This window comes from Arvicola amphibius, chromosome 2 (assembly GCF_903992535.2).
Source record: "Arvicola amphibius chromosome 2, mArvAmp1.2, whole genome shotgun sequence".
In the NCBI taxonomy this organism is placed as follows: domain Eukaryota; kingdom Metazoa; phylum Chordata; class Mammalia; order Rodentia; family Cricetidae; genus Arvicola; species Arvicola amphibius.
Window position 1 is genome coordinate 32,342,679 of NC_052048.2, and position 27,956 is coordinate 32,370,634.

Sequence of the window (27,956 nt, forward strand, 5' to 3'; positions counted from 1 at the left end):
AAAAATCATGTGAGGTGTGAGGGCTTTACATCTGTTCTTTAATTCACATCACAAAACTGGCCTCAGGCGGTAGTGGCACAAATCTTTAATCCCAGGCAGAAGCTGGCGGATCTCTAGGCCAGCTTGATTAGAGTGAGTTCCACAACAGCCTGGGCTACACAGAAATGCTACCCTGGGGGCGGGAGAAGGGGGGTTAGGGGTGGTTCTGGCCTGTCAGGCTCGAATTTTCAGTACTAACGACTACACACCCAGGAAGAACACAAACCATTACACATCTTGGTGAAGTGAGGTGTTTCAAACAGCGGGCCCAAGCCTGTCTAGTGATCACACCATCTTCCCTGGAAACAATTCTTACTAGACTAACTAGAAATGAGGCATTCTGAGTTCTCGGTCCCAGACCCAGAGCTTGCCTGGCTCCACACAGCCCTATCCTTGGCCAGGGTGCTAATTTCTGACATTTGGAGTCCAAAGTGAAGTAGGAAGCCAACCCCTACAGTCGGATGCTGGCCTCTGAACTGGTGGGGGTGCAGTGTAAAGGTGGTGGAGCATCACCCCAGCGTGAGTGACTGTCCTGAGTTAGTGGGCCCAGCTCTGGCACTGGGCCCTAGAAGGCACTGAGGCTGGCTGGGAAGGACAGGAGAGGCCAAGGCCCATGGGGTGGGAGGGGAGGTTGGTGGTGGGGACAGCTAGCTGAGTTCCATAGTATCCATGCTGGAGCCAGAGGCTGAGTCTTTCTGGATGCTCTCGAAGAGGGTAGTGAGCTCTGGGTTGGATCGGATCTGGGTAGAGAAGTCAGCCATACTGGGGCTCTTCCGGACCTCGGGGTTGGTCAGCAGGGCAGCAACTGCCCGCATTGCTGAGCGCTTCAACTCATCCTGCTTTTCCAGCTCTTGCTTCACAGAGCCAGCCTTGACCTGCAGAGGGAGACAGCGTCCTCACTGAGCCCATGCTACCCATTGGAAACACAGGTTAATGAAGGCCTGATTTCAACCTGATTGACACAGATTTCATCTTTATCTGCTAATGTGTTACATGAAAAATCACAACTTTGGGGCTGGATATGTGGCTTCGTTGACAGAGTGCTTCACCTGGCATGCACAAAGTCCTGGGTTTGATGAAAAAGGGACCTGTCCCAGCACCACATAAATCTGGTTAGTGGTACACAGCAGGTAAACCCAACAGTGGGGGCAGGAGCAGGAGGAACAAGTCAGGTCATCTTTGGCTCTATGTGTCTTGTCTCCCCTCTCTTGTCCTCCTTTCCCCTCCCTTCGCCTTCCCCTTCCCCACTCACACAAAGAAAATGAAAAATAGCCGGGCGGTGGTGGCACATGATTTTAATCCCAGCACTCGGGAGGCAGAGGCAGGTGGACCTCTGTGAGTTCGAGGCCAGCCTGGTCTACAGAGCTAGTTCCAGGACAGGCTCTAAAGCTACAGAGAAACCCTGTCTCGAAAAACAAAAAAAAAAAAAAAAAAAAAAAAAAAAAAAAAAAAAAGGAAAAAATAACGGGCTTAGTGGCACAGGCCTATAATCCCAGCAACATGGAAGACAAGAGTGGAGGAAGGAATTGCTTTGAGGTCTACCTACGAATCATAGTTTTTTTTGGTTGTTTTTTTTTTTTTTCAGATTTTAATTTGGTTTTTGTTTTTTAAGGAAAACAAAACCAGTACTCTTGAGTTTCTCCTTAAAACTGAAATTCTTGGCCCTCTTCCTGGCTAAATCTTATCCTTTCAAAACTCGATGGGTGGGGTTAGGGAGATGGTTCAGTTGGTGGAGCAGTTGCTGGACAAGCTGGAGGACCTGAGTTCAGATCCCACATAGGAGCTGACGCAAGCAGATCCCTGCAGCTCACGGGCACCCAGCAGATTAGCAAGAGACCCTGTCTCAAAAAACAAAAACAAAATGCTGGGTGTGGTAGCACACACCTTTAATTCAGCGCTTGGGAGGCAGAGGAAGGTGGATTTCTTGAGTTCTAGGCCATGATCTACATGGTTCCAGGATAGCCAGGGTTATAAAGTGAAACCATATGAAAAAAAAATGTGGCAAGATCAAGAAAGACAACTGAAGTCAACCTCTGACCTCTATTCACACACACACAAGTTCTTCTTGGGACCCTGAGTGTGCCAGGCTGTTACCAACATTACAACTTTTCACGACACCTTCACCCCAGATTCCCCTCAAGACCCGAGACACTCCCTATAAGGAATGGCTCTGCCCTGGAGCAGCCAGCCAATCAATCAAATCAATGGATCATTCACAGGACTCTGAGCCTGTGAAGCTGTCTAGCCCTTGGTAACAGGAGAACATTCTAGATCAGCAGGGATGATGGAAGCAGCTAGCACACCACACATGGCACAGTGAGTAGTGACTAGACCTGCCAGGCACTCCAGAGCCCAGGCAGGGTAGGCAAGACATACCTTGGCAGTACAGGTGGCTCTGAGTGGCTCAATGAGCCGGTCCACCCTCTGCAGGACTGGTGCAGGACAGAGGGTGGCCAGCCGGGCCAGCATGATGAAGGTCAGCATCTGCCCAAGGAAGCAGAAGGAACTCTTAGTGAGATAGACTCCAGACCCAAGGGAAGAGCAGGCTTGCACCCCACAAACCCACAACCAAGTCCTTCCAGGGCCCTGCCCAAGACTCCCACTCTCTGGGTCTTAGTTAGAAGATGTAAATGGTGATGCTGAATCTTGCCAGTCACTCTTAGCCGTGTGAGGATGGCTGAAAAACAAAGACGTAGGGAGGGGCAGTTCCCATGCTCACAAGCCTATGAGTCCGAGGCCAACCTGACATACAGAGTGAATTTCAGGACAGCCAGGGTTATAGAGTGAAATTCTTTCTTGGAAAACAACAACAACAACAAAAAACTCACAAAAAACAAACTGTAATAAAAACCAGAAAACAGACTAGTCCAATGGAAATCTGGGAATTTACCTAGCATTAAGGATTGTTTTCAAAAGGAACAACCATTTTTCATGTAAAATCCCTTAATTTTTAAATGTTGGTAACAACTGAAACAATACAAAGCAAAAATGGCATAAGCCATTTCAATACTAGCAGATTTGGATCTAGTGTACCCAGAGTACACACCCTGAGAAACATCTACAACCTGGTTCCTTGTTCTTGACAGAAAGTGACACAGCTGCTCTCATGGGGAGCCAGCAGGAGGGACAAACAGGCAGGAGCCTAATGGTGCCTGGCTCCCCTTGCTCTGAGCTGGGCCTGCATCTAGAAGGGCACAACTTACTCGGATGTCATAGTGGTCCTTCAGCCCATCCTCCACGTGGTTCAGGAACTCGCAGATGTCCAGCTGGCCCAGGCAACTCTCCAGCAGCGAGTACATGCACTCGAAGGCTGCCTTCCTCACATCCAGACCATCATCCACCGTATGCTTAAAGGGCCCCATCTCCACCTGTAGCAAGGAAGGACACAGAGGTTTTGGGAGTGCAAAGTCCCTTTCCTAATTTCTGCAACTCACCCCACCTGCTCAGCATTGTGTCTTGGCCCCAAGTCATGCCTCACGCTATTGAGCTTCAGGAATCAGCTCAGCTTGCAGCATCCTTTCTCCCAAAGGTCATACCCGCTGGGCAGGAAGGGTCAGGTCCTGTGGGGTGTGCATGTGTGTGTAGGACCTCAAGTACACTGAGCACATGTTCTACAACTGAGCTGCAACTTTTGCCTGACAGATGACACCTTACTCGAGTCCTAAGGATGTCTTCGGAAGGTCTGGGGATAAGGCTTGCCTAGCATACAAAGACCCAGGTTTGGTCCCTGGCATTGAATAAAGAGAACATGACGGTACACGTCGGGAACTCAGCACTCAGGAGGTGGAAGCAGGAGGAGCAGAAGTGCAGGGTAATTCTCCACCTAGGCTACATGAGATTCTGTCTCCAGAACGAAGTGAAAACCTTAGGAAGAAGATGCTGTTAACAATCCCACTCACCAGACACGGAAACCTAGGTTCAGAGAGGTAACCGATGCCCTCAAAGACACACAGCTGGTGAATGCAGAACCAGACTCAAAGAACCAAGTTCCCTGAAGTTTTAACCATGAGATTTGGCTTCTAACAGTAAAGCTTCTGCCTCAAACCCCAACTGAAATGCCCTTCTTTTAGAAACTTTCTCCAACCCCTCTCGAGAGCTTCCTCCTCAGCCCTCCACAATGTACTATAGGATGACTTGGCTGTCATTCACCTCAACTCCCTACCCCTTTAGCCCTCTCCACCAGTCTGGCCCTCCCAACCCCCTCTCTACTGGAGGCCAAGCTGAGCACCACGGTGGCAGAAGCCAAGTACAGGGTAGCTGTCTGAGTCCTGGAACTTGAGACTCTGGTGGATTGACAACAGTCGCTGACATTATAACCCAATAATCCTACATGCTTGACATCCGAGGTTCAGGAGCTTGAGTTTGGTTAGATTGTAGATTTCAGAACGTTTGCTCATTCAAAGAGACATTCTGGAGAAGGGACCCAAGTCTAAACACAGAATCCAGTTATGTCTAATAAGTCCCTCTTCATATGCCTAAAGACAGTTTCAGATATTTGTAGGGTGCCTACTTTAATTAGAACCTATCACAGGATGTCACAGGTGGCAGCACATTTGGGGACTAGGATGCTCACACTGAACATGCCCCACTAAGCACCAGAGCTGCCCCGAGTGCTTAGGACACATTCCTGTGGTACAGGCACGGTGGTTGTCCTCATTTAGCTCCAGAGGAAACTGATGCTCAAGGGAGCACTGGGTAGGCCTGTCTGGGTCACAGCTGGAGAGTGGAGAGGCGTGACGTGACTGGGGAGTCATGTGACCCTGACGCCTGTGTGGGCTTCACTCCTAGAACTCAGTGAGCCTTGACAGCAAGCCCAGGAGTCTCAAGGGACAGCAAACAAGGGGCTAGGTCCTGCCAGGTGCCCACATTGCCCTGTACCTCTCGGATGAGGTCCCGGCGGATCTTGGTCTCCTGGTAGAGGAGGGGTAGGATGTCATCCAAGAGGTCCCGGACCAGTGATGGTTTATTGTGCACGGCTGAGTTGAAGAAAGTGAGTGTGGCCCGGCGCACGTTCAGGTCTGGGTCCTGTAGGCTTTCCATGAACTCTGCTGCAGAGGGACAAAGAAGGATGTGCAAGCAGGACACAAAGCCACCTCCATGCTATACCTGGTGACCCAGGCACTGTGAGTTATGCAGGCTGAAGGGCAGATATGTCCTGAACAACTACCTAAGTCAGACACATAGCCACCCTCACAGGACACATAAGAATGCATGGCTTCCTCTTAGCAGGATTTTTAGGAATGAGACGGCAGCAGCTTCAGAGCACAGGGCTGAGGCTGGCACAGAAGGACGGTTTATTTTGAGACAGGTCTGGATAGCTCCAGTTCCATCATCTTCCTGCTTTAGCCTCTGTGTGCAGGATGACAAGTGAGCGCCACCTAGAGGACGGAGTCTGAAGTGCTAAGCTGACGTGGCTACAGGAGCTTACCTGACTCCACGACTCCTCTGACTAGGTCTTTTGGAGAGGTTTAATTTGGGAATTTGGACCATGTTTTATTTATTTGGGATAGTATGGATGGAACTCAGGACCCTGGCACATGCTGAGCACACGTACTACCACTGAGCTGCATCCTCCTCCAAAAAAATAGGAATACAGAAACGTGACAGTCTCCACTGCAGCCACGTGACCCGAGAGAAAATCACCAGCCACGTGGGCAGGCATGCTGCTGTCATGGGACCCCTGATGTATCCCATTGGGAGGAACCGCTGTCTTCTAGAAGAGCAGGACTCAACACTGGAACCTGGGACCCTTCTCATGGTGCTATGTCGGCTCCCAGGGTTCCGGCTTCTGTGAGAACACAGCCTAGGAATCTGACAAGTATGAACCCTCTCTTGGGACTCAGTTTCCTCATTTGTAAAATGGGACCAATGTCCTTTACAAGACTGGAGCTATGAGATTTAACTGATGAGTTTTTTATTCATGGTATCCAACTCAGGAAGCTCAAAAAACTGAGGCTCAAATAAGCGAAGGGTGGTGGCACACGCCTGTAAACGTAGCACTTGGAAGATAAGGCAGGATCAGGAGTTAAAGGTTATCCTCAGCTATATATAGTGAGTTTCAGTCCAACAAGGGCTATTCAGATTCAGTCTCTTAAAAGAAACCAGTCTTGGGGGCTAGAGAGATGGGTCAGAGGTTAAGAGCACTGGCTGCTCTTTCAGAGGACCTGAGTTTGGTTCTTAGCACCCACATGGCAGCTCACAATCATCCATAACTTTAGTTCCAGGGGGTCCAATGCCCTCTTCTGATCTCCACAGGCACCAGGCACACACATGGTGTACAGATATGTACAAGTGAAACACTACACATAAAACAAATCAATCTTACACACACATATAAACACACACATGCATACACACCAACTAATAAAAATCAAAAGAAAACAAGCCATAATAAGGCAAAACAGAGACACCACTGGTGGCCGCTGGACATGCGACCACAGTAGCTCACCAAGGCTGGAAATCTGCCTGTGGCCACCCAGGCCAGGCCATGGGATGACTGAGACAAGGATACATTCTCTATCGAATGGTCATGCCACTGGCCCTTTGGTCTGCCACAGCACCCTGGCATGTGGGTCAGCACCCCATTTTATAGTTGAGATTGAAACGGCCTGCCCACGTAAGTCAGTATTCACAGCCAAGGCTGGGGAATTCATCTCTCTCTACATTCCGTGGGGCTGCCTACTGGGTGAGGAGGGCTGGGAGGCTGCTGTGGCCCCTGAGAAGGTGCAAGCACTGGGCTTTGAAGGCAAGAAATCTGGTTCTGCAGGAGGTTCCAAGGGAGGGCCTGGCCTACCCTACCAAGGATTCTCCAGCATTGACACCCTCAGACTTGGTCACGTGGGGGCGCACCAGCTCAGACTTATGTTTTATCCTCAGAGCCATGGAGAGGGCACTTCCCACCCCAGTAAGCTGTTTCCAAGGAAACCTTTCTCAGAAACTTCTCATAGCCACTTGACAGATGCAGAAGCAAGGTTTGTCAGGAAGAAGGGGCATGAGAGGATGACCAGAGCCTGCTGGTGGCAAAGGGATCCAAAGGCAGATCTCCTCACTCAAGAGTCTGCCCCTGATGCCCATCACAGAGAGAGCTGCTTTCGGGTGTCTGACACCCTTGGCTAATTTGTAAGACGTCCCACCATGCTCCAGACCCTGGGTGTGGGGACTAGCTGCAGCCGAGACAGGGAATGGGGGACACATACCAATGTAGCTTTTCAGGAGGGGGTCGATGGAGTGTGGCTGGTCTGAAATGAGGAACTTGACCGCAGTGATGACCGTGCTCCGGGTGTATGGCTGACCTGCAAGAGAGGTGACAGTGTGAGGCGGGGGACCCTGTAGGCCCATTGTAGCGAAACATAGTACACCCTCTCCCTATTTGAGAAATACCCTCCTCCTAGGAAGTCCGTGTGATTATTCCCTGTGGCAGCCTTGAACCTGCCCAGTTCTTCCTCCTGCAGCTAGGACATTAAGTGGCTGGGTCTGGACACCACGCTGCAGGTGCAAACAGAACACTAGGACCCGGGAAAGTCCTGTCTCTGGCCAAGACTACACTGCATTTTTTTCCGATACCCTCTCTATCCAAACTTACATAATAACAGAATGTTAATTAAAATAACGAAGCCAGTATGGTGGTGCCAACCTGCCATACTGAGGGCCCATGAGGATCTCCAGGAGTTCGAGGTCAGCCTTGGCCAGTCAGTCCCCATCTCAAAAACAAACAGAATTATGAAGGACTACCGGTCTATGTTTCACACAGGAAAGATGGTCTCAGAGAGGCTCACATTTAAGGCCACAGGGCAGAGGCCAGGGGAGCTTTTGGCAGGCTAGAGGCCAATGGGTTCCTATAGAACTCAAGTCCCCTAAGCATGAAGTCATGAAGGACTGATTTTATTTCACGCTTGTTGCTGAGTAAAGCAGCTGGAGAAATGAAGGGTTCACACAGATCCCTAAGGATGGAGGGTCATGCCAGGACAGGACATGGCTCACATACCAGCTTGGTCCCCAGCTGCGAACTGGTTGTGCTATCTTGGGGACTGGGGCCCAGTTGGTAGAAGCAGTTGCTGATGGTAAGCCTTGATGATTACACTGCCTTTGAAACCAGCCCGTTTCCTGATCCACCAAGATGTGAACTCTGCAAGCTCCTCCGCCATGACTCCTCACGCCGTGCCCGCCCATCCTTGGCTGACTATCCCCTCCTAATGGGGGTCCTCTCTGAAGCCGCCCTCCATCAGGTATTTCCTCACAGCAGTGAGAAGGGTAACTCCTACGGTGCATGTCCACAGCGGGGGGGTTAAAATGACATCATATGGTTTTATTTTGACCATGATGTTCTTAAAGACAGGGTCTCTCCATGCAGCTCTGGAACTGAGTATGTAGGCCAGGCTGGTGTAGATTCCACAGAGATCTTCCTGTCTCTGCCTCCTAGTCCAGGATCAAGGTGTACACTATTGTTTCTCTCTACTTAGCATCTGTGTGAGATGCTAGGGATGGAACCCAGGGCCTCATGCATCACAGGCAAACACTCCACCACCTAGTGACAGCCACAGCCTCAGCCCCTTATTCCTTTCCTTTTCTTGAGTAAAAGTCTCTCTAATAATTTAGAGAAGGCCTTCAACTTCCATAAGCAGGTAAGCCTTGAAGTCATAATCCCGTCCCAGCCTCCCAAGTAGCTAGGATACATTCCTAGTTATGGAGTTATATATATTTATAATCCCATATGCCTAATGCCATCATGAAACTTTAAATTGTATTTTCACCCCCTTAGTATCTTCAGAGGACAGGATCCAGGATCTCCTTGGATACTAAATCCAAGGACATCAAGCACCTTCTACAAAACAGCATGATGTCTACACAGAACCTAGGCACACCCTCCCATGTACTGCCAATCTTTTCTATGTTGTTTACATGAAACATATCAATAGTAGTCAATCTATACCGTTTAGGAAAAGGGGCTCGCAAGATGCTATTGCTATAAAGGCACTTGTTACCAAGCCTGATGACCTGAGTTCAATCCTTGGGGTCTACATGACAGAAGGAGAGAACCGACTCCGACTCTACATGCATGCCACAGCAACACATGCGTGCATACACACACACTAATGTGGGGTTTTGTTTGTTGAGACAGGGTTTGTCTGTCTGTGTAGCTTTGGATCCTGTCCTGGAACGAACTCGTGCAGACCAGGCTGGCCTTGAATTTACAGAGATCCACTTGCCTCTACCTCCTTAGTGCTGGGATTAAAGGCGTGCACCACCACTGCCTGGCCAATGTCGTTTTTTTTTTTTGTTTTTTTTTTTGTTTTTTTTTTTTTTTTTAAATAAGAACAAGGAAAATTTGCACATGTTCAGTACAGATGCATTATTTTCCCGGAACATTTCTGATCCATGTGGGTTGAATCTATGGTGCAGACCCCTTGGACGAGAGATCTATTTGCGGTAAAGGGCACTCAAAAACCCTTGGGCTGGAGACGTGGCTCAGCAGTGAAAAGCACTGGCCACTCTCGCAGAGGACCTGAGTTTGTTTCCAAACACCCATGTGGCAGCTCACAGCCATCTGTAATCCCAGTTCCAGGACATCTGATGCCTTTTTCTGGCTTCTGAGGGCATTGCATGTATATGCACACACATATATATAGGCAAAATACCCATCCATACACATGAAATAAAACAAATAAACCTTGAAGAAGGACAAAACAAAAGACCTTGTCCCTCTTTCCCAGAGACCATGCAGGAGGAAGCCTGTAATCTGAGAAGCATGTTTCTACCTGGCTTCTTTTCTTGGATTTACAGACATGTGACTCTCATCTCCAGTGATTTGCAAAGTTGTGTAGATGCTTGGAGACCGAGTGCCCACCTGTGCTAACTTGGGCCCTTGCGCCCTTACCTGCAGCAAGCTGTTTCCGGAACCGAGGCAGGAGGAAGGGAGGGTTCACAAGCACTAGCTTCCCAATGCACTCAGCCACCACACACCGAGTGCCTTCCTCAGGGCTCTCACAGCGCTGGAAGAGCAGAGCCCAGACATCCTCAACATAGGGCTTCAGGTTGTCAGGCTGGGTGGCCCCCAGGGCCTCCCTGAGTGCATGCAGCAGCAGGTACTGTCGCCGGGGCTCAGCCTCAATCTGTGCCAGCAGGAAGGGCAGGAAGTCAGGCAGGTTGCCAGCACCCACACGGCCCAGGGCATAAGCGGCTGCAGCCCTCACGTCCTCACTGGGAGACCCCAAGGCTTCCAGAAGCACGGTCTTCAGCTCTCTCTGGGGGCCTGGCCCAGCCACTTGGCCCACCTCAGCCAGTGATAGGAATGCCAAGACTTTGACCCCTGTGCTTGAGTGGGGCGACTTGGCATCACTGACCAGGCGGCTGGCAGTGCCTGCTGCCTCCTGGGGACAGGCAGCTGAGAGGGCAGCCACACACCGGGCCAGTGAGTGGAACACCTGCTTGTGCAGGCCAGGCCCTCCATCCTCAGCCTGGTTGTAAACAGGGGCAGTGAGCAGGCTAATGAGCTCAGAGTACTCCACACATGGGGGGCGGGTTCCCACCAGCGCCTGCAGGAAGCCTTCTGTGGCTGCCAATACCCCAGCAGGCAGCAAGGGTGAGTGCAGCAACCGCATCAGCTCCTCCAGAACAGGTCCACTGACTTCTACCAGAGAGGAGGGCTGGGCCTGGGTCACAGTGGCGAGGAAGTCGACAGCCAGCTGGGCCACGTGCATATCGTTCTCACTGACCAGAGCCGGCAGCTCAGCCAGCACAGCCCGCATGGCAGGAGGAGGCAGGCCAAGGCCCTGACTCTGAGCCAGAGCATCCAGGGCAGCCAGCGTGGCCAGCCGCAGTGCCCGCTGATTCTTGCGTAGAAACGAAGCCAAGATAGGCAGTGCTTCGGCCAGGATAGGCTGCAGGTCAAGTTGCAATGGGGACACAGCCACCAATGTCAGCGCCTTGACAGCAGGCAATCGGGTGATCTCATTCCGGAGGCGGTCCAAAAGAAGCAGAAGTGTGGGCTCTAGGTCATCCCCAAGTCGGTCACCAAGGTGACCCACAAGGTGGCCTACACAAGAGATGGCCCGCTCCTTCACCTCCTGGTCGAGGTCAGTAGCACGCAGTCGTGCCAGGGTAGCCGTGGACATCTCTCCAACATATGGCTCAGGGTCCAGCATACGAGGCCTATCTAGTGGCCACAGGGTCCGCACCAGCTCCTGGAGCACCAGTAGGGCCTCAGCGGCCACCTTGTAGAAAGGGTCAGCCACGCAGGCCATCACAGGTGGTAGGAGGGTAGGCAGGTGTGGGTGGAAGGCCTCTGCTGGCTCTGTACCCAGAAGCCCCTGCAGGAAGGCCAGGGCATCCATACGAACGGTGGAGGAGTTGGAGTGGTCAGCCAGTGAAAAGACGATTCCTGCGGGTGGGGACGAAGGTTAGGGGCCCTTCTGTGTGGTCCAGTCTGGGGATGCAGTGACCAAGGAAGGCCACTGAGCCAAAGCATCCAAAGCTCCCAGAGGCCACCAGAGCTGAGGGAAACAAGGCCAGCATTCACTGAAGCCACAAAGAAGGCTTGGAGGCAGCCTTTCTCCCTATGGCTGAGGGGAACCTCTGTGGGCTATCACTGCACAGAACTCTTCCCAGAAATAATGGTTGGGCCCTCAGGGATTGAGGGCTCAGAGTAGGGTAGGGATCTGTGTTCTAGAAGAGACCCAAGAGTAGAGAGCCAGCTGTAGCCCAGCATACCTGATACCAGTGCGGGCATGTGATCTGCCAGGCTGCCAGGGAGGACGCCTGCCAGCTCGGCGAGGAGGTTGAAGCAGCCCTGGCGGGTCCGAACATTCCGATCTTTAAGTTGTCGCTGCAGGGCCTTCATCACCAGGGGCACCTGCGGGCAGGTGGAGAGCTCAGGAGCCAGTCAGGAGGCCTCCCCAAGGAGGACTCCATAGACAGGACACCCAGTGTCCACCAGTCTCCACTAGTCACCTGATTCAGACTCTGCAAACAGTGATGGCTGCCTCCCTCTTGCAGATGCAGACAAGGAACTGGCTCGAGGTGAACCAGAAGCCTGGCTGTCACCTGTCTCTACGGAGCAGAGGCCTATGGCCCCTCTCTTCTTTACCTAGATACACTCCCCATGTATTCCTGAATCCAGCAGCACCACTGCTACCCTGATCTGTATCTCCGATCCAGCTTGCACATTCTCTGCTTACCTAGTAGCTCAACCTAGGAACCTGCTACAGTCTGGATAGTTTGTGTCCCATGAGGACTTACATGTTGAAGCTTGGTTCCCAGTATAGTGGTGGTACTAGGAAGAGGAGGGCCCTTTTAAAAGGTGGCAATATCCGGACAGGTTTGTTATAAAATAAGGGCTTAGTCTCATCATTCTGGCTTCCTGTCTTACCATGGGATGTCTTCTATTTGGATAGTCATGCTATCCGCAAAGCTGTCACACCGTCAGGGCAATCCACACGGGGGCAGGGACCATGCTTTTTTGGACTGTTTCAAACTCGTGTTAAATAAGCCTCTTTTCTTAGTAGGAACCCAGCCTCTGGCATATTTTTCTAACAGAAAATTCACTACTTCAAGCCAATGAGGACTTCAAGCACAAATGTACAGAGATGCAGATGTCCCCTCCTCCTCAGTGTCCCCTATCCCAGGAGGCCAAGAGATCAACTGATACCTGCCTATCTCAGACACAAGCAATCTATCATCAGTGAGGTCCATTGATTCAATCTAAAACCCACTTCTCAGGCCTGCAAGGTCAGCCAATCTGTTTCTGCTTAGCTGAAGGCACCATCTCTTGTCACCTGGACACAGCTGCAGTGCCCTCCTGTTGGTTCCCAGCCATGACTCTTGTCCTGTCACAATCCATTCCCCACCCAGCAGCCAAAAGAACTTCTGTTTTGTTTTTGCTGTTTTGTTTTTCGAGACAGGATTTCTCTGTGTAGCCCTAGCTGTCCTGGAACTCATCTGTAGACCAGGCTGGCCTCAAACTCAGAGATCTGCCTGCCTCTGCCTCCGGAGTGCTGGGATTAAAGGCATGTACCACCACTGCCCAGCTCAGAATTTTTTCAAGTGAAGCAAACTCTGCCACCCCCTTCCTGTAGCTGCGCACACCTGGAATGAAATGAAGCCCTTCTCGCTCCCAGAAGCCCTACTCGTGTTGCTTCCCGTGTGTCCCAAGCCTGCACCACACAGACCTAGGATGAGGCAGGGCTCCATCTGAACACCCAGACTGGGCAGAGAGGCCCCCATGCTACATCCCTCAGCCTGTGAAGAGATGGGGAGGAGGAACGGAAGGAGGGAGTAGGGAAGGACACAGCCCACCTGTGCTCGCAGCATATTGAGGTTGCTGCCAGTTTGGGTGGGCTCCTCTACTGCCTCTAGCCATCCCTTTGGGGGCCGCGTATGTCGCAGCAACACGATGTAAGCCCCGAAGATGTCTGCCTTGACGTTCTCCTCCCGTTCCTTGAAGCGGCGAATGAGCGCCGGTGCCAGCGTGCAGTGGAAGTCGGGCAAGAGGTCGGGACGAGAGCTGATCAGGGCTGCCATGCACTTGGCGGCTGCTCGGCGCACCTTCCAGCTCATGTCGTCATCGTCGCTGTACTCGTCCTCACTCTCTGGGGCAGGAGTGAGACACAGACAGTCATGTGGCAGCTCAGAGAAGAAGACAGTGGAAGCCCCACCCTGGGCTTTACCTTCTGATCAGTATTCACAGCCTACTGGGCATGCCACTACCCTCTGAGAACACCTGTGGTGTGCCCAGGATGGCACCAGGCCCTTCCATCACAGTCTCTCCTGTGGGGCAAGGATTATCCACAGAGAACAGAACTAGGACCTAGAGACCCAATGTACAAACGTCTACACTTCAGCCACAGCCCTTCCTGCCTCCAGCTCCTTGTCTGATGACATCAAGGGAAGAAACGTGCTGATAGGCTGGCATACACCTGTAAACCCAGCATTGAGAGATGGGGTGGGAGGATCATGAGTCCAATCCCAGCCTAGGACACTTAGTGAGACTCTGCCCTCCTCCAAAAAAGAATGACATGGACTCAAAGTCTGCAATGGAGACATGGAAAATCTTTCTGGGGCTCAGGCCCATCCTCTCGCTTCAGGTCTGGCCATTTCCAAAGAGAAAGGGTGGCCTCCTTTCTCTTTGGTACTAACCCAGTCCCTGTCAATCAAAGGCCTCCGATCTCAAAGGTGTTCAAGGGAGACAAACACCAAAGAAAGAACGGGTATGTGTGACCTTCTGTTCTGCAGGCCTGAGAGTCAGCAGACCACAGCACTACTAGGACCAAGGAGCTAATGGCCCATTTTACAGATGCCAAGACCAAGACTCAGAGAGGGCGAGAGATCTCAGGAAAAATAGGAAACTGCAAATCAGAGATTCAATCCCATCCATCTCACTGGGCAGAACGGAAGGGTCAGAGGTGACGAGGAGCACCCCTTTATCCTGAATCTGAGACTATGTGTGCCCACTGTGCCTCTCTGCTGACAACTAAGACTCACACAGCAAAGAAGTCCAGATAAACAACAGTGGGCCCACTGGTCAGCTCAGCAGACACCTCCTTTAATGGACCCCATGCCACCCCTCAAGAAATAGCCCGAGCCCTCTATGACCAGCAAGAAAATGCCCCAGCTCCCGGCTTGGCGTTCAAGGCTCCAGCACGCCTGTCTGATTTTGTTTCAAGATTCCGTGAGGCCCAAAGTCATTAGTCTCCATTTTCACACTGCCGTTAGAAAACCTGAGTGATGGACAGGACTGTAGGCCCAGAGGAAAGAGGCCACTGAGCCACTACCTATACTTGTCCCCTCCAAGTGCCCACCATCCTACCTCTAGCGCTGGCACTGGGCTAAAAGCATCATTGTGAAAACCATTCGTAAAAATGGTAGCTTGGAGGTGGAGCGTCGGTCAGAGCTAGCCCATGTTCCGGCTAGGCCACTTGGTGTTTCCTCAGTTTCCCTGTCTGAAATATGAGGATGATCACCTCTAGATCTTCAGGGTCACTATGAGGAATGGGAGGTAAGAGCTTGAAACACCAGTGGATGTTCGGGAAGCTATGATTAGCAATGGTACCTGTGGGAGCCTGGATACCAGCATCTGAGGGTAATCACACGCACTTCACACCCCACTCCCAGCTTTAAGTCACATCTTAAACACTTATACCACCTGCTATACTGCAGATGTCCTAATGCCAGTCACTTATACCACCTGCTATACTGCAGATGTCCTAATGCCAGTCACTGCATCACTGTTTAGGTGGTGAGTACGGGCAAAGGTCTGTCCCAAGTATTCTTCATCCCGGTTGTTTAGCTAGAAAAGAGCAGCATGCAGCCCGGCCGGCCTGATTAGGCCCCTGCTTTCCCTCATGCCTGCTACCCACCCACCTGCCTCACTGAATTCACTGCCGTCCGTCTCCATCTGCTCTTCATCCTCGTCGCTGCCATGGTTGTAGTTGGGGTCATGCTTCATGTACCGGAGGCAGAGTCTGGTCACATTGGGTACATGAGGGTCCATCTCCTTGGGGCACCTAAGGGACAAGGAGAGGAGGACTCACTGCAACCCAGAGTGACAGAGCAAGGGTGGGACCCAAAAACAAGTGTCAAGAGCTGGCTGTTCTGAGCTCTAGCATGCTGTCCCCGAGCCCTACGAACCCCCCATGCAGCTCCCATGCCTGCTTTCTCGTGCAGCTGCTGTACTTACTTCCTAAGGAAGGCCTCGAAGGCCTGGAGGCAGGACTCTCTCAGCTCATCATCATCCAGGTTGCAGAACTCCTCCACCAAGGGCACCAGGCGAGCCAGGTGGGCCCCTGTAGAGCCAAAGGGTCACTGAGGTCACCACACCTTCCCTCACTCACCAGCCCATAGCCCTCAGCCCAACTCCTCCCTCACAGGGCAAATTCAACTTTGAGGCTTCTGAGGCAAGCTGACCGGGGCTGTGGGCCACTTGGAAGACTTCCTGACTCAAGCTACCGACCATCACAGTGTGGAAACCAATGTACAATGATGCAGGCAGAGCTTAGCTCCAGTCCTGCGGAGATCAGGCACGCAGGCAGTAGTGTGTGTGGCTGAGTCACCGTCATGGCTGTGCCTTATTCCTACACTAGAGTGTGAGCTGCAGAAGGGAGAACAAGAGGGACCAAGGCTTTAGAGCAGTGGTTTTCAGCCTTCCTAATGCGTCAACCCTGTAATGCTGTCAGTTTCTCATGTTGTGGGGACCCCAGCCATAAAATTATTTTCACTGCTACTTCATAATTAAAAATTTGCTACTATTATGAATTGTAATGTAAATATCTGTTTTCCAGTAGTCTCGACCCACGTTAAGAACTACTGCTTTGCCAAGCGGTGGTGGAGCACGCCTTTAATCCCAGCACTTGGAAGGCAGAGGCAGATGGAGCTCTGTGAATTGTGAGTTCAAAGCCAGCCTGGTCTACAGAGTGAGTTCCAGGACAGGCTCCAAAGCTATACAAAGAAACCCTATCTCAAAAAAACAAACAAACAAACAAACAAACAAACAAAAAGGACCACTGCTTTAGAGCCTCTTCCAGCCATAACCTTCCCACAGTGCAAGAAGGAACATGCTACGCTAGAGATCCCTAAATATCCATTTAAAAAAATTATTTCATTATTTATGTGTGCACACATATGTTGCTTTGAGAGGCCAAAAGAGGGCGCCAGATCCCTTGGAGCTGGAATTCTAGGCATTTGTTGGCAACCTGATACCAGTGTTGGAATCTGAACTCCTGTCCTCATGACTGAGCAGCAAACACACTTAACTGCTAAGCCATCTCTCCAACTCTTTGGACACTCCTTTATAGACTGTTTTTGGGGTCCATGGGACCTCAGTTTCCTGCCAAACCAAACATGGGCCCTAGTCTAGGCCTCTTCAGCCTATTTCCCAGAGCAGTGCTCCTGAGGGAAGCCAAGGAGTAGCTTGGAGAGAGGCAGGAGTCAGGAGGCGCTGACTGATGCTCTACTCGCTGCCTTATTCCCGATGAAGCCCGAGGTGGCTGCCTGAGGGCAAAGCGGAGGCAGGGATGGAAATGGTGGGAATGCTGAGTGTTTTGACAGGGATGTGGGCTCACAAGTGTGTGGTGGCGTACACTTTAAACAGTGTGGCTAACTCCAGATCTATTATTCTCAATAAAAGCTTAAAGTTTCCAACTCTGGTTCACAGGTTGAGGTGTGCCTGTCAAAGCAGAGGCTCGAACACATTCTATATAAGGGTTTGCTATCACGACTTGCAAGGACTAACCCTGGGCCTCCACAGAAGTCACTTCCAGAAGACCACACAGAGGCATAAGACCGAAAAAAAGAAAGCAAGTTTGTGCTCCTACTAGGGCTCTGTCCCCACCCACCAAGCCCTGCTCAGAATTTTAGCCCCGCCCCCTCACCCAGGCGATGGCCAGCCTGGCGGCCCACGCTGCCCAAACACTGGATCAGTGTACGAATGGCTGCGGGACTGGCGGGAGCGCGTGGGCCCGGCAGCCGGTCCACTAGGTGGTCAGCGAGCTCCACGAAGAGGTCGGTGCTGCAGGAGGCTGCCAGGTGACCGAGTGCCCCGATGGCACGCTTGCGAACAGCCAGGCGCGGGCTGCTCAGCTGGGGCAGTAGGCAGTGCAGCAGGCTGGCATGGAAGCTGCCCAGTGGGGCACCTAGCCTGGGGACAGGATGGAGGAAATGTCGGGTCAGGCGCCACAAGCAGACAACTTGGGTCTGCACCCCCATCCTCTCCGTACCTCCTTCTTATGATATTCAAAGACACTGGGAAAGTGACAAGGTACCCCTCCCAACATGAGGAGTGACTTAGCGGCTTACTACAGGAAAGAAAGAAAGCGACAGAGAATGCCTTGTGAAGGCTCCTCAGTCAACGGTGCAAGTCCAAGACCTGAGCCCAGGTGTGCAATCTCTCATCTTAGGGAGAACTGTCGTGGGCAGGGGGTTCCAGTGAGGACGCTCCAAATTCTTGGGGGGCCTGAGGTTTGCCTCGATACCTATCCCGGAAAGTCTCTCCTTACCGCGACTGGAGTGGTATAAAATCTAACGGACTTTTGATCACTCCTCTGCTTAATCCCGCTATGGCTCCCCAGTGTCCTCTGGATACGCTGAGCTCTGAACTCAAGGCAAGAGGTAATCTCAGATAGTTTCTCCACAGGCAGAACCTGGCTGTGCATGGCCCCAGTTCATTCTACAGTCAAACCAGCTCTGGGCGAGTTTGATCCCACAATGCCCTGCTGTGCTGCCCTCCATAACCTCGCTGTCCCGTGTCCGCCCTGATCACGCTGCTGAAGTCTTTACCTATTGATTCATCTACTGAGTGGCAGGGTCTATGCTGGAAGTTGGGCCACAATGACAGACTCTGGCCCTATGGAGCTCACGATTGAGGGGTGCCTTCCAAGCGCTATAAACTCAACATGCTCAAATGGAACCCATCACCTCCTACTGCACCCACCTGCTCCTGGGGCACCCCCACCTCAATCCTCTATCTCCTGGCTTCTAAAACCTATTGGGCCATCTTCTACCCCAGATCCTGTGGAGTCTTCTTCTTCCAGACAACCCATGGAAGCCAAGCCAGGCATGGGGCACAGGCCTACAATCTCACCTACTAAGAAGGCTGAGGCAGAAGTGTTACAGGTTTAAAGCCAGTATGGCCTACAGAGTGAGTTCAAGGCCTGCCTGAGCAACTCTGAGAGATGGAGCCTCAAAAACAAAAAAAAAAAATTATGGGTCCCAGTGGTAGAGTTCTTCCCCAGCAGGGGTAAAGCCCTGGATTCAATCCCACCACAAATATAAAAACAAAGACACTCCTCTCCAGCCTGCCTGTGTCTTTGGGGCTCCTACCCAGCCCCCCAGCCTCTCGATGTATATCAGCTTCCACAATCAGCTCACCATACAGGAGCCCTGGACCCAAGTCTGTTAGAACCCAGAGCAAAGACTGCTTAGGTCATGATCACATGCAGCTGATATCGCGTAAGGCCCCAGGCTAACCCCTATAGGATGGACACATATTAATCAATAAGCCCCTCTTCCAGATTCCCTGAAGGTCACTCACTCCTTCCTCCAAATTCAAGATCTCCTCCCAACCCCTGGATCAGAGAGGGCCAGATGACAAGCATCAACTATGGACTCTTATCACCCATATGGCACGAAAACTCTCAACTCCTCTGACAACTTTAAGGGACCCCTCTGTCACATGGGTCTGAACTCCGAAGCAGAGCCCACTATGCTGTCTTTCCACGCCAGGAAAAACTCTTCTAATCTTTTTTTGTTTTGTTTTTTGAAATAGAATTTCTCTGTATAACAGCCCAGGCTGTTCTAGAACTCTTATTGTAGACCAGGCTGGCCTTGAACTCACAGAGCTCCTTCTGCCTCTGCCTCCTGAGTGCTAAGACTAAAGGCCTGTGCTACCATGCCCAATTCTTCTACTTTTTTAATCAAAAGGACAATCTATATCAGTGTTCTCTTGAGCCCCAAACCCAAAACCTTTCACAATCCTCTTGTGGCTCTGCCCTCTGTGGTGCCCTTAGATCTGCTGAGGACCCTAAAGCCTTGGCCCTCCAGAAGCTGAGCTTGGGCCCTGCACTTGACCTGACCACTCTCCTACTACATTCAGTTGGCCACTTGCCTGTGAATTCCTCCCCAGGAGCAACGCAGGCCCACCACTAGACTAACACCCATTTTTTTTTAAAAAAAATATTTATTTATTTTTAATTATATATACAACATTCTGCCTCCGTGTATGCCTGCAGGCCAGAAGAGGGCGCCAGATCTCATTACAGATGGTTGCAAGCCACCATGTGGTTGCTGGGAATTGAACTCAGGTCCTCTGAAAGAACAGTCAATGCTCTTAACCACTGAGCCATCTCTCCAGCCCAACACCTGGTTTTCCCCAGAGCAAATGTACAAGTTATGGGAAGTTTACTGACTGTGTGACCTTGAAGCTAATGACTTCCCAAAGCCCATTCCAAAATGTGACATTATTGCATGCAGGTCACTACTCAGTCCTGCCTGTCCCCTCCTTTCTTGCTCAAGGTGGCCTGGCTCACCTGCTCAGCATGTCGGAGAGGATGTCCAGGGCTTCCAGCTGCACAGCCACATCCTCCTGCTGGGCGATGGCACTGGTGAGCTGGCCCGTGATCTTGCGGCACACATTGATGGCCAGCCCTGAGCCTGTGCAGGGCACGAATGGGCAGGGTAAAGGCCGTGGGCTTGGATGGCAGCCCCAAACTCTGGCCTGCTTGTGCTCTGGTTGTGTTTCTGAGCCCGCATCCCCCAGAAGTTAGTGGTCCAGGAAAGCCCGGGCTTCAATGGTCCATGGTTGACCCAAGTCTTAATGAATACCTGTAGGAATCAGCTGGAGGAGCTGACAAATTGATGGCTGAACGGCTGGCTGGCTCCCACACTTCTAACAGGGAGGGGGACAAGTTAAACACTTCTTTTCCCAGTCCCTTTCTGCTAGCAGCGGCCAGTGGCCCAGCTCTGGCGAGTGGGATATACTAGACTGGGAAATTTGTCTTCTCTTACAAAGGAGAGAGAACATGGATGAAGAGTGTGACCCTTTGAGTCTGAGCTGCAGAACAACGGCTGCAAGAATGGGAGTGGCCTGGCCCAGCACATACAAGTCCCTGCATTTACCTCTAGCACTGCCACCAGGAAAAAGGAGGAAGAGGAAAGAGAAGGAAGAAAGGGAGGAAGAGGAGAGGAAGGAGGAGGAGAGAGCAGCAGCATCCGTCTGGAGAGAACAGGGCAAATCTTTAAGCTGCCGTGAGTTTATGTTCTTCACTTGCGGCTGGAAGCCTTCCTAACAAACAGGCAGCCATAAATTTCAATTGATCTGGGTCTGAATTCTTTACCATGGAGGGATGCCACTGAGGGATGCCACAAGGTCCTTTTGCTTCTCTGAGCCCTCTTTCTTTTTTTTTCTGGGTTGATAATAATTTTTATTTATTTATTTAATTATTTATTTATTATGCATATAATATTCTGTCTGTGTGTATGCCTGCAGGCCAGAAGAGGGCACTAGACCCCATTACAGATGGTTGTGAGCCACCATGTGGTTGTTGGGAATTGAACTCAGGACCTTTGGAAGAGCGGACGGTGCTCTTAACCTCTGAGCCATCTCTCCAGCCCTCTTTTTTATTTTGAAACAAGGTCTCACTATAGCCCTGGCTGTCCTCTGTACATCAGGCTGACCTGAAACTCCTTCTGAACCAAGGCCTCTGCCTCCAGGGTGCTGGGATTAAGGTGTTAGCACTTGGTGAAGAGAAGCAGAGGCATGCAGAAGGCACATGGTGAACACAGATGTGGGCTTCCCAGAGGTGAATCCCTTGGCCCCAGTATTTGAAACACAGCTGGGTTGAATAACACAGCACCAAGGCCTGGGTACCTGTGGCGGCGGGAGGCAGCTCTGAGAGGATGGTCTTCAGGCCAATGCCAGCGATGTCTCGGAGCTGCTCCTTGTCTGACCGCATGTTGGCACAAAGGGTGTCCACAATGGTCTCCACTTGGTACTCCTTCACTTTGCCCACCAAGGGACCCAGGCTGAGGCAGAGGGAGAAAGGGAGAAGGGCCCCAAAGCCCCAGGCATGCCTTAAGTCAGGCTGCCTGCTTTGGTCCTCTCCAGCTTGTGGGGACACACGTGATAAGGACCTCAGCTCAGCAGGAGACCTGCTAGGAAAGCGGTGCACCCCAAGCCTAGGATTCGCATCTCCCCCTGCGGCTCCATAGCACCCCAAAGAAAGGGTCTGCACACCTGAGCTGGTGTCACATCCCCTAGGGGATTACTGCACACAGACTACGGCCAGCCACCCCAGAAGGTCTAGGTGGGGCCTTCCAGGGCATGTCTAACTGCTTTTCACTTGCCGATGCTGGTCATCCATCTGACACCTACAGCCTCATTTCTCAAAGCCTGGTAGCAGATTGTCACCTGGGGACCTGCCAGAGCTACAGAACCCCTATGCAGGCTTTCTTCCCCATCTCACCTCCTCTTCCCTACTTCCCTTCCTGTTTCCCGGATAACCTCCCACATAACTTAGATTTGAACTCTTGGCGCAGGGAATGCTCCGAGGAATGCTGGCCAGGATCTAACCCTATTGCTGTCCCCAAATGCGGTTATTCTCACGGGCAGCATCCTGGGGCAGCGGGCCTCCAACAAGCCCCGCCCACTCACCACTTGACAGCCAGGTTCTGCACCTCGCCGCTCCTGTCCTCCAGGAGGCGCAGCAGAGCTCTCACCACCTTGCGCTCGCTGTCCTCGTCCAGCTGGATGGAGTCTTTCTGTAGCTCTGACATCAGGTCACTGGTGGCCATGAACCTGCAGGGGAGAAAGAAGGCTGTGGAGCAGCTTCCAGGCCCTGACAGAGGGGTGCACTAGAGTCCCCTAGAAGTGAAGCTCAGTGCATGGGTTCAAAGCCTTGTGGATAATCAGGGCTGTGGGCAGAGCTGAGCCACCTCAGTGAGACCACGTGCCACAGGGTAGGAGACTGAAGCAAAGACTGGCTTTTAATGCTCCTGGCCTGGGTGTGGCGGGGGGGGGGGGGGGGGGGTGGAGCAGGCTCCTACCACTGCCAAAATGGGAACTTGGGTGTCACCTGCCTTCTCTCAGCTTTTGTTTACCTGTTTAAAAAATGGGGGCGGGGGAGGGGGGAGCTAGAAGCGGCTCAGTGTTTAGAAACACTTGCTGGCCGGGCAGTGGTGGTACTTGGGAGGAAAGCGGATATCCGGGTTTGAGGCCAGCCTGGTCTACATAGTGAATTCCAGGGCAGCCAGGTGTACACTGAGAAACTCTGCCTAGGAAAACCAAAAAAAAGGGGGGGAGGATAGACTTGGACTCTGATTATAGGGTTGTGGGGTCCGTGATAAACACCCAGTAAATGGCGTATGTCATTCACATCTCACAGTAACAGGTGGCTAGTGAGTACCTGAGTATGAGACAGATGATTTCATGTAGTTGGGTGTTGGAAAAGAAGCACCTCTAGATACACAGATGAACCCTGTTCAGACACCCTCCCTTACAAGCATCCAAGGGCTATCACAGCAAGCCGCACCCCAGCCTCTCAGCCCACAGTGGGAGGCTCTGGTCTAGGGATGTGTATTTCCAAGTTCCTAGTGACGTTCAGGGTCACAAACCTGCTTTTTTGTTTTTTGTTTGTTTGTTTGGGACAAGTTTCACAGGGTAGCCCTGGCTGGCCTGGAACTCACTCTGTAAACCAGGGTAGACTCACACTCACAGAAATCCCCGTCTCTGCCTCTCAAGTGTTAGAATTAAAGTCATAGGCCACTATGTCTGGATAGTCGTAAGTGCCTTAAAAGCCACATGGATGGGCAACTGGCATATTTTGATATTCTGGAGACCAGAGCCAACAGCTGACGAATATTCCTAGCCATAGGGCCAGAGTCCAGGACTCCACCCACCACCTCTCTACAAAAGGCTTGCTGCTCTGACCTCTCACTGGCTTGCAATAGGAGTTCAATTCAGAAAGCAACAAAGAATGGGGCTGAAGGGACCTCACGGGACCTCATTCCTGCTAAAATAAAGAACACAGGGCAGAGGACTCAACTGGCTACCCTCAGCTGTGTCCAGGTTGCAGCCGTGTTTCCCTAGGCTAAATTACACATCATCATCCGAACACCAATAAAACGACTTCTAATTCCTGGAAACAAGATCTCTATACGACTGGGTCTTTACCCAATGCAGTAACTGCAGATGACTAGTCCCTTTCTCCAGTGCAGCCATTCCCACAGGCTGCCATGCTTGCTGGTTCCTGCTGGTTCCCTGCTCAAAAAAAAAAAAAAAAAAAAGAGTCCAAAGAAAGCCTGCTTCCTGCCCCAGCCTTGTGGAGTAAACCACTGGAGTGGGGCCCCAGCCCAGATCTGCTGTGTGATCTCACGGCAACCCACAGAGCCTGGAGGGACCCTGACCATGCTACCATTTCTTAATTTTAATAGCTGGATCAGCCTGAAGCTGCTGAGAAGGCAGTAAGCTGTGCTGAAGGAAAGGAGGGGATTGTTGCTGTCCCAGCCACCACACAGGCACTTTAAGGTAAATGATGTTTGCATTTGGGCTTTTCTGGATTTCTACTACAAGGGGTTAGGTTTATATTGCTGTGATAAAAACCTTGACCAGAGGCAACTTGGGGAGAGAAGAGTTTCAGTTTACACAGTCCATCCTTGAAGAAAGTCAGCGCAGTAACTCAAGGCAGGAACCCAAAAACAGGAACACAGACAGAGGCCATGGAGGACCGCTGCTTACTGGCTCGCAGCCCATGGCTCTTTTAGTCGACTTTCTTATACACCAGGACCACCTGCCCAGGGTTGGCATCACTCACAATGATCTAGGCCCTCGTCCATCAATCACTAAGAAAATCTACCACAGGGCTGGAGAGATGGCTCAGAGGTTAAGAGCACTGACTACTCTTCCAGAGGTCCTGAGTTCAATTCCCAGCAACCACATGGTGGGTCACAACCATCTTTAATGAGATCTGGTGCCCTCTTCTGGCCTGAAAGTATACATGCAAGCAGAACACTGTATATGTAATAAATAAATAAATCTTAAAAAAAAAAAGAAAATCTACCACAGTCACATCTTCAGGCCAATTCTTCTCTCTCTCTCTCTCTCTCTCTCTCTCTCTCTCTCTCTCTCTCTCTCTCTCTCTCTCTCTCTCTCTGTTTTTCAAAAAACAAAAAAGAAGGGTTTCTCTGTGTAACAGTCCTGATTGTCCTGAAACTAGCTCTTGTAGACCAAGCTGGCCTTGAACTCACTGACATCTGCCAGCCTCTGCCTCCTAAATGCTGGGATTAAAGGCGTATGCCACCATCACCTGGCTACAAGCCAGTCTTACGTAGGTATTTCCTCTTCTCAGATAACTTTAGCTTGTGTCAAGCTGACAGAAACCTGACTAGCACACTCATGCATCAAGAGCTTAATTTAAATGTTTTTGTCTCGGGGACGACACTGATCACTGCCATGTGCACACATCTAAGTAGTATAGCCTCCCTAGACAGGTCACTTCAGGACTTTGCACCTCTCCATAACAGCGCTTCTCACTTGTGCAGCAATGAACATGTGAGAGCACTTCATAGACCGTGACTAACACACACACAACACACCCGCACACGCACGCACACACAGAGACATACAATCTCCCCACAAGCACACACCTGTGCACACATATACATGTATGTGTGCATATACATGCTTGGCACCCAGCAGGCTCACCTCTGACACTCCATGCTCAGCAAAGAACGGGTTTAACAAGGGAGCAGGGGGAAGGCAGGAGAGAGTTAGTGCTCAACATCCCTTAGAGCCAAACAGCCTTGTGGAAACCTGAATCCAGAAATCAACATTCACAAATAAGCCTCAGCATTGCAGACACCTGATTTCTGCAGACACCACTCGCAGAGGAGATGCCATGGTGCTGGGATAGTGGTGAGAATAATTTGATAGGCTGGAGCTCCAAAACAGAGTGGGGCTTTAAGTAAACATTCTTGTCTTGCCTCTATCAGTGGGGTAAGTTTTGGCCAGCTGCCTCCTTAATGCCGAGTCTGTTTTTCCATGAATAAAATGGAAATTTTCTTTGCCCCTCTCCCACAGCATCCTTGAGGGTTTCACTAGGTCAACCTGAGACAAGTAGGCTCAGAGGTTATAGAGCAATAGAGGACACCAGCGTGAGATGGTCTCCTGCCTCCTCCAACAGTGATGTCTGTAATGATCTGTCCTGTCCCGTTAAGAGACTAGCCCCACCCACTCCATCCCCTGTCCACAGAGGCAAGGGGATCTTCCTTCCTTCCAGACTGAGGTTCTTCTTTTCCACCTCTCTCCAGAAGAGGTAGCCTTTCTTCTCCTCTCCCACCCCCTCTCTGTTTCTCTTTCTCTCTCTCTGCTTCTCTCTGCTCTTCCCCTTTCTCCGCTTCCCCTTCCATAGCCCACTAAATAAATACCTACTTTCTCTGCATGGCGTGCCTATTCATCTCTGTCTCTCACCTGCTGTGCAGCTCCATGCCTGGGACCCGCTGCCCCTTGCGACCCGCCACTGCGCCCCTCGGGGAACTGCACTGTTTTATTTTGTACCATCACAATGTCACCATGAAGAGATTCAGAAATTCCTGCCAGATCTCGCAAGCCCTTGGTTTTCCCTGTCAAAGTCTGAGCCCAGCAAATGTGGGAACCAAGGCTCCCTGTCCCTTGCCTGGGGCCCCAGTCTGTAACTCCCCTTTGGGAACCACAAACCATAGTCTCCTGTCATCTGAGAGGCTGCACCATTGGGACACAGGACCACATGGTGCCTGGACAGCTGGCCAGGGGACTCAGCCTCCTGGCATTCAGACTTTTAAAAATAGACACTATTCTCATATGCTTAGGGTGGTTTTAAGTGTCCTCGAGGCTGCTGGCAGGGACAGGCTTAAAGGGCTTCTCTGGCCCTGGCTGAAAGGGCCATCTTCCTGATTCAGAGGCCCAGGGGACGGTCTCTCAGCTCTGGCAGGACATGTGACTTTGAGTAAACCAAAGCCCCCTCCAGGCCTCTGAGAAACAGGAAAGGCCTGGGACTAAAGAACTCCACCAGGACCAAACCTGTCCTCCGGCACAGGCATCACCAGGAGACCAAAGGTGACATGGCAGAAACACAGAAAGAGGTGCCTGGGCCTGCATGGAGGGCAGGCATCCTGGTGACAACTCAGTGGGAGCCAGCAGTGAAGATCAGATACTTAGGCAAGGTCCGGGGGAAGAGAGAGCCTGTGCAGAATCACAGGAGCAACCATCCACGAAGCACTTACCTGGTACCTAAACCACGCACGGTAGCTAAGGCTCAGAGTGGGTGGGGTAATTTGCCCATCACTTACAGAGGCAGAAAGTTACAGCTGTGAAGACCTAAAGCCAGAGCTAAGGGTTCAAAGCCCTATTACCACCATGGGGCTTGGGGTTGCAGAGAGATTTTGAAGAATGGATTTACAGGACACAGAGGGGGTCAGATCACACAAGCAGGCTTCAGGCCTCTTCAGACTGGATGCAGGACATCATTAAGACCTCCGCCTCTGCTTGGTCCTCCCTTGGCATTGTACCCAGGCCCTTCGTACCCCAAACCTCAGTTTCTCTATTTGTAAAACTGACAGAAGACTCAGTGGGTGCAGTGCCCTGTCAACTTGAAGGCACAGAACTGGCTATAGGATCAACTCCTTTGTGTCACTGAGCTTCAGTTCCCCCTTCAAGACGAGGGCTGTACCAGATGCTCCCATCCTTGTTGGTGGCTCTGTTTCTGAATATCTGGAGAGAAGGACAGGAGAAAGAAATTCGGGGAGAGACATGGCCCTTACTCCCACCTTTGTTTCCTGCCTCTAAACCATGCTTAACCAAACATCTCGGGAGAGGAGGGGAATAGGAGGGTGGGATGCAAAGGGTCAGGAAGAAGAGGGAGGGGATAAAGGGGAAAAGATGAAAAAAAGGGAAGTTAGGGTTAGCAGACCCGGCAGGGGTACAGGCTGGGGGGGGATGGCGTAACCCAGAGACCCGGGCAGAAGTGCGGGTATCAGAAAGGGACAGCCCTAGGGTAGAGGTGGTGCAGGGAAGGGACCTGTTTGAATGCGGGTCAAAGGAGGTCTGCACTGAGATCCTAAGGAGAGGCCGATGGGGGACTCATTGGAGGGTCTGGGGGGAGTCTAGTGTGGGGGTATCTGAGGGCCCAACATAGCAAAGGCGGGAAGAGGCTGGGGGCGGGGCTGTTGCAGCAGGGCAGCAGGCCCAGGCAGGCCCAGGCAGTACCCGCGGGGGTCTGCAGGGGGATGGGGAAGGAGACCAGAACGGGCTGAGGCCCCTGGAAAGAAGCCCCGGGCCGCCGCAGGGCGCACCTGAAGTCCTTGTCGCTGGACGTCATCTTCTCCAGCAGGTTGGAGATGTGGAAAGCAGCGGTACTCATGCTGGCTGCGCCGCGGGCTGCGGGCGGGAGCGAATATGGCGG

General features: G+C 51.7%; 1 protein-coding gene across 1 annotated transcript; it reads right to left on the reverse strand.

The window, feature by feature from the left end:
• Positions 1–17: 17 nt before the first annotated feature.
• On the reverse strand, positions 18–27,956 carry Cand2 (cullin associated and neddylation dissociated 2 (putative)). The gene is made up of 15 exons (XM_038319407.1): positions 27,847–27,956; positions 22,175–22,318; positions 21,392–21,546; positions 20,052–20,175; positions 17,400–17,665; positions 15,710–15,815; positions 15,394–15,536; positions 13,330–13,622; positions 11,746–11,887; positions 9,914–11,416; positions 7,236–7,331; positions 4,918–5,087; positions 3,243–3,407; positions 2,416–2,523; positions 18–914 (listed from the first exon to the last, which is right to left on the reverse strand). Exons 1-15 carry the CDS (start codon positions 27,912–27,914, stop codon positions 687–689), a joined length of 3,711 nt encoding a protein of 1,236 aa, XP_038175335.1. The 5' UTR covers positions 27,915–27,956; the 3' UTR covers positions 18–686.

Bases quoted from the DNA above. Each gene is read 5' to 3' on its own strand.
- Cand2 (XM_038319407.1), bottom strand. From the start codon at position 27,914: ATGAGTACCGCTGCTTTCCACATCTCCAACCTGCTGGAGAAGATGACG. The intron at 22,319-27,846 runs GTGCGCCCTGCG...TCTCCCCTGCAG, and splicing joins TCCAGCGACAAGGACTTCAG to GTTCATGGCCACCAGTGACC. The intron at 3,408-4,917 runs GTACAGGGCAAT...TCCTTGCTACAG, and splicing joins GCCGGGACCTCATCCGAGAG to GTGGAGATGGGGCCCTTTAA.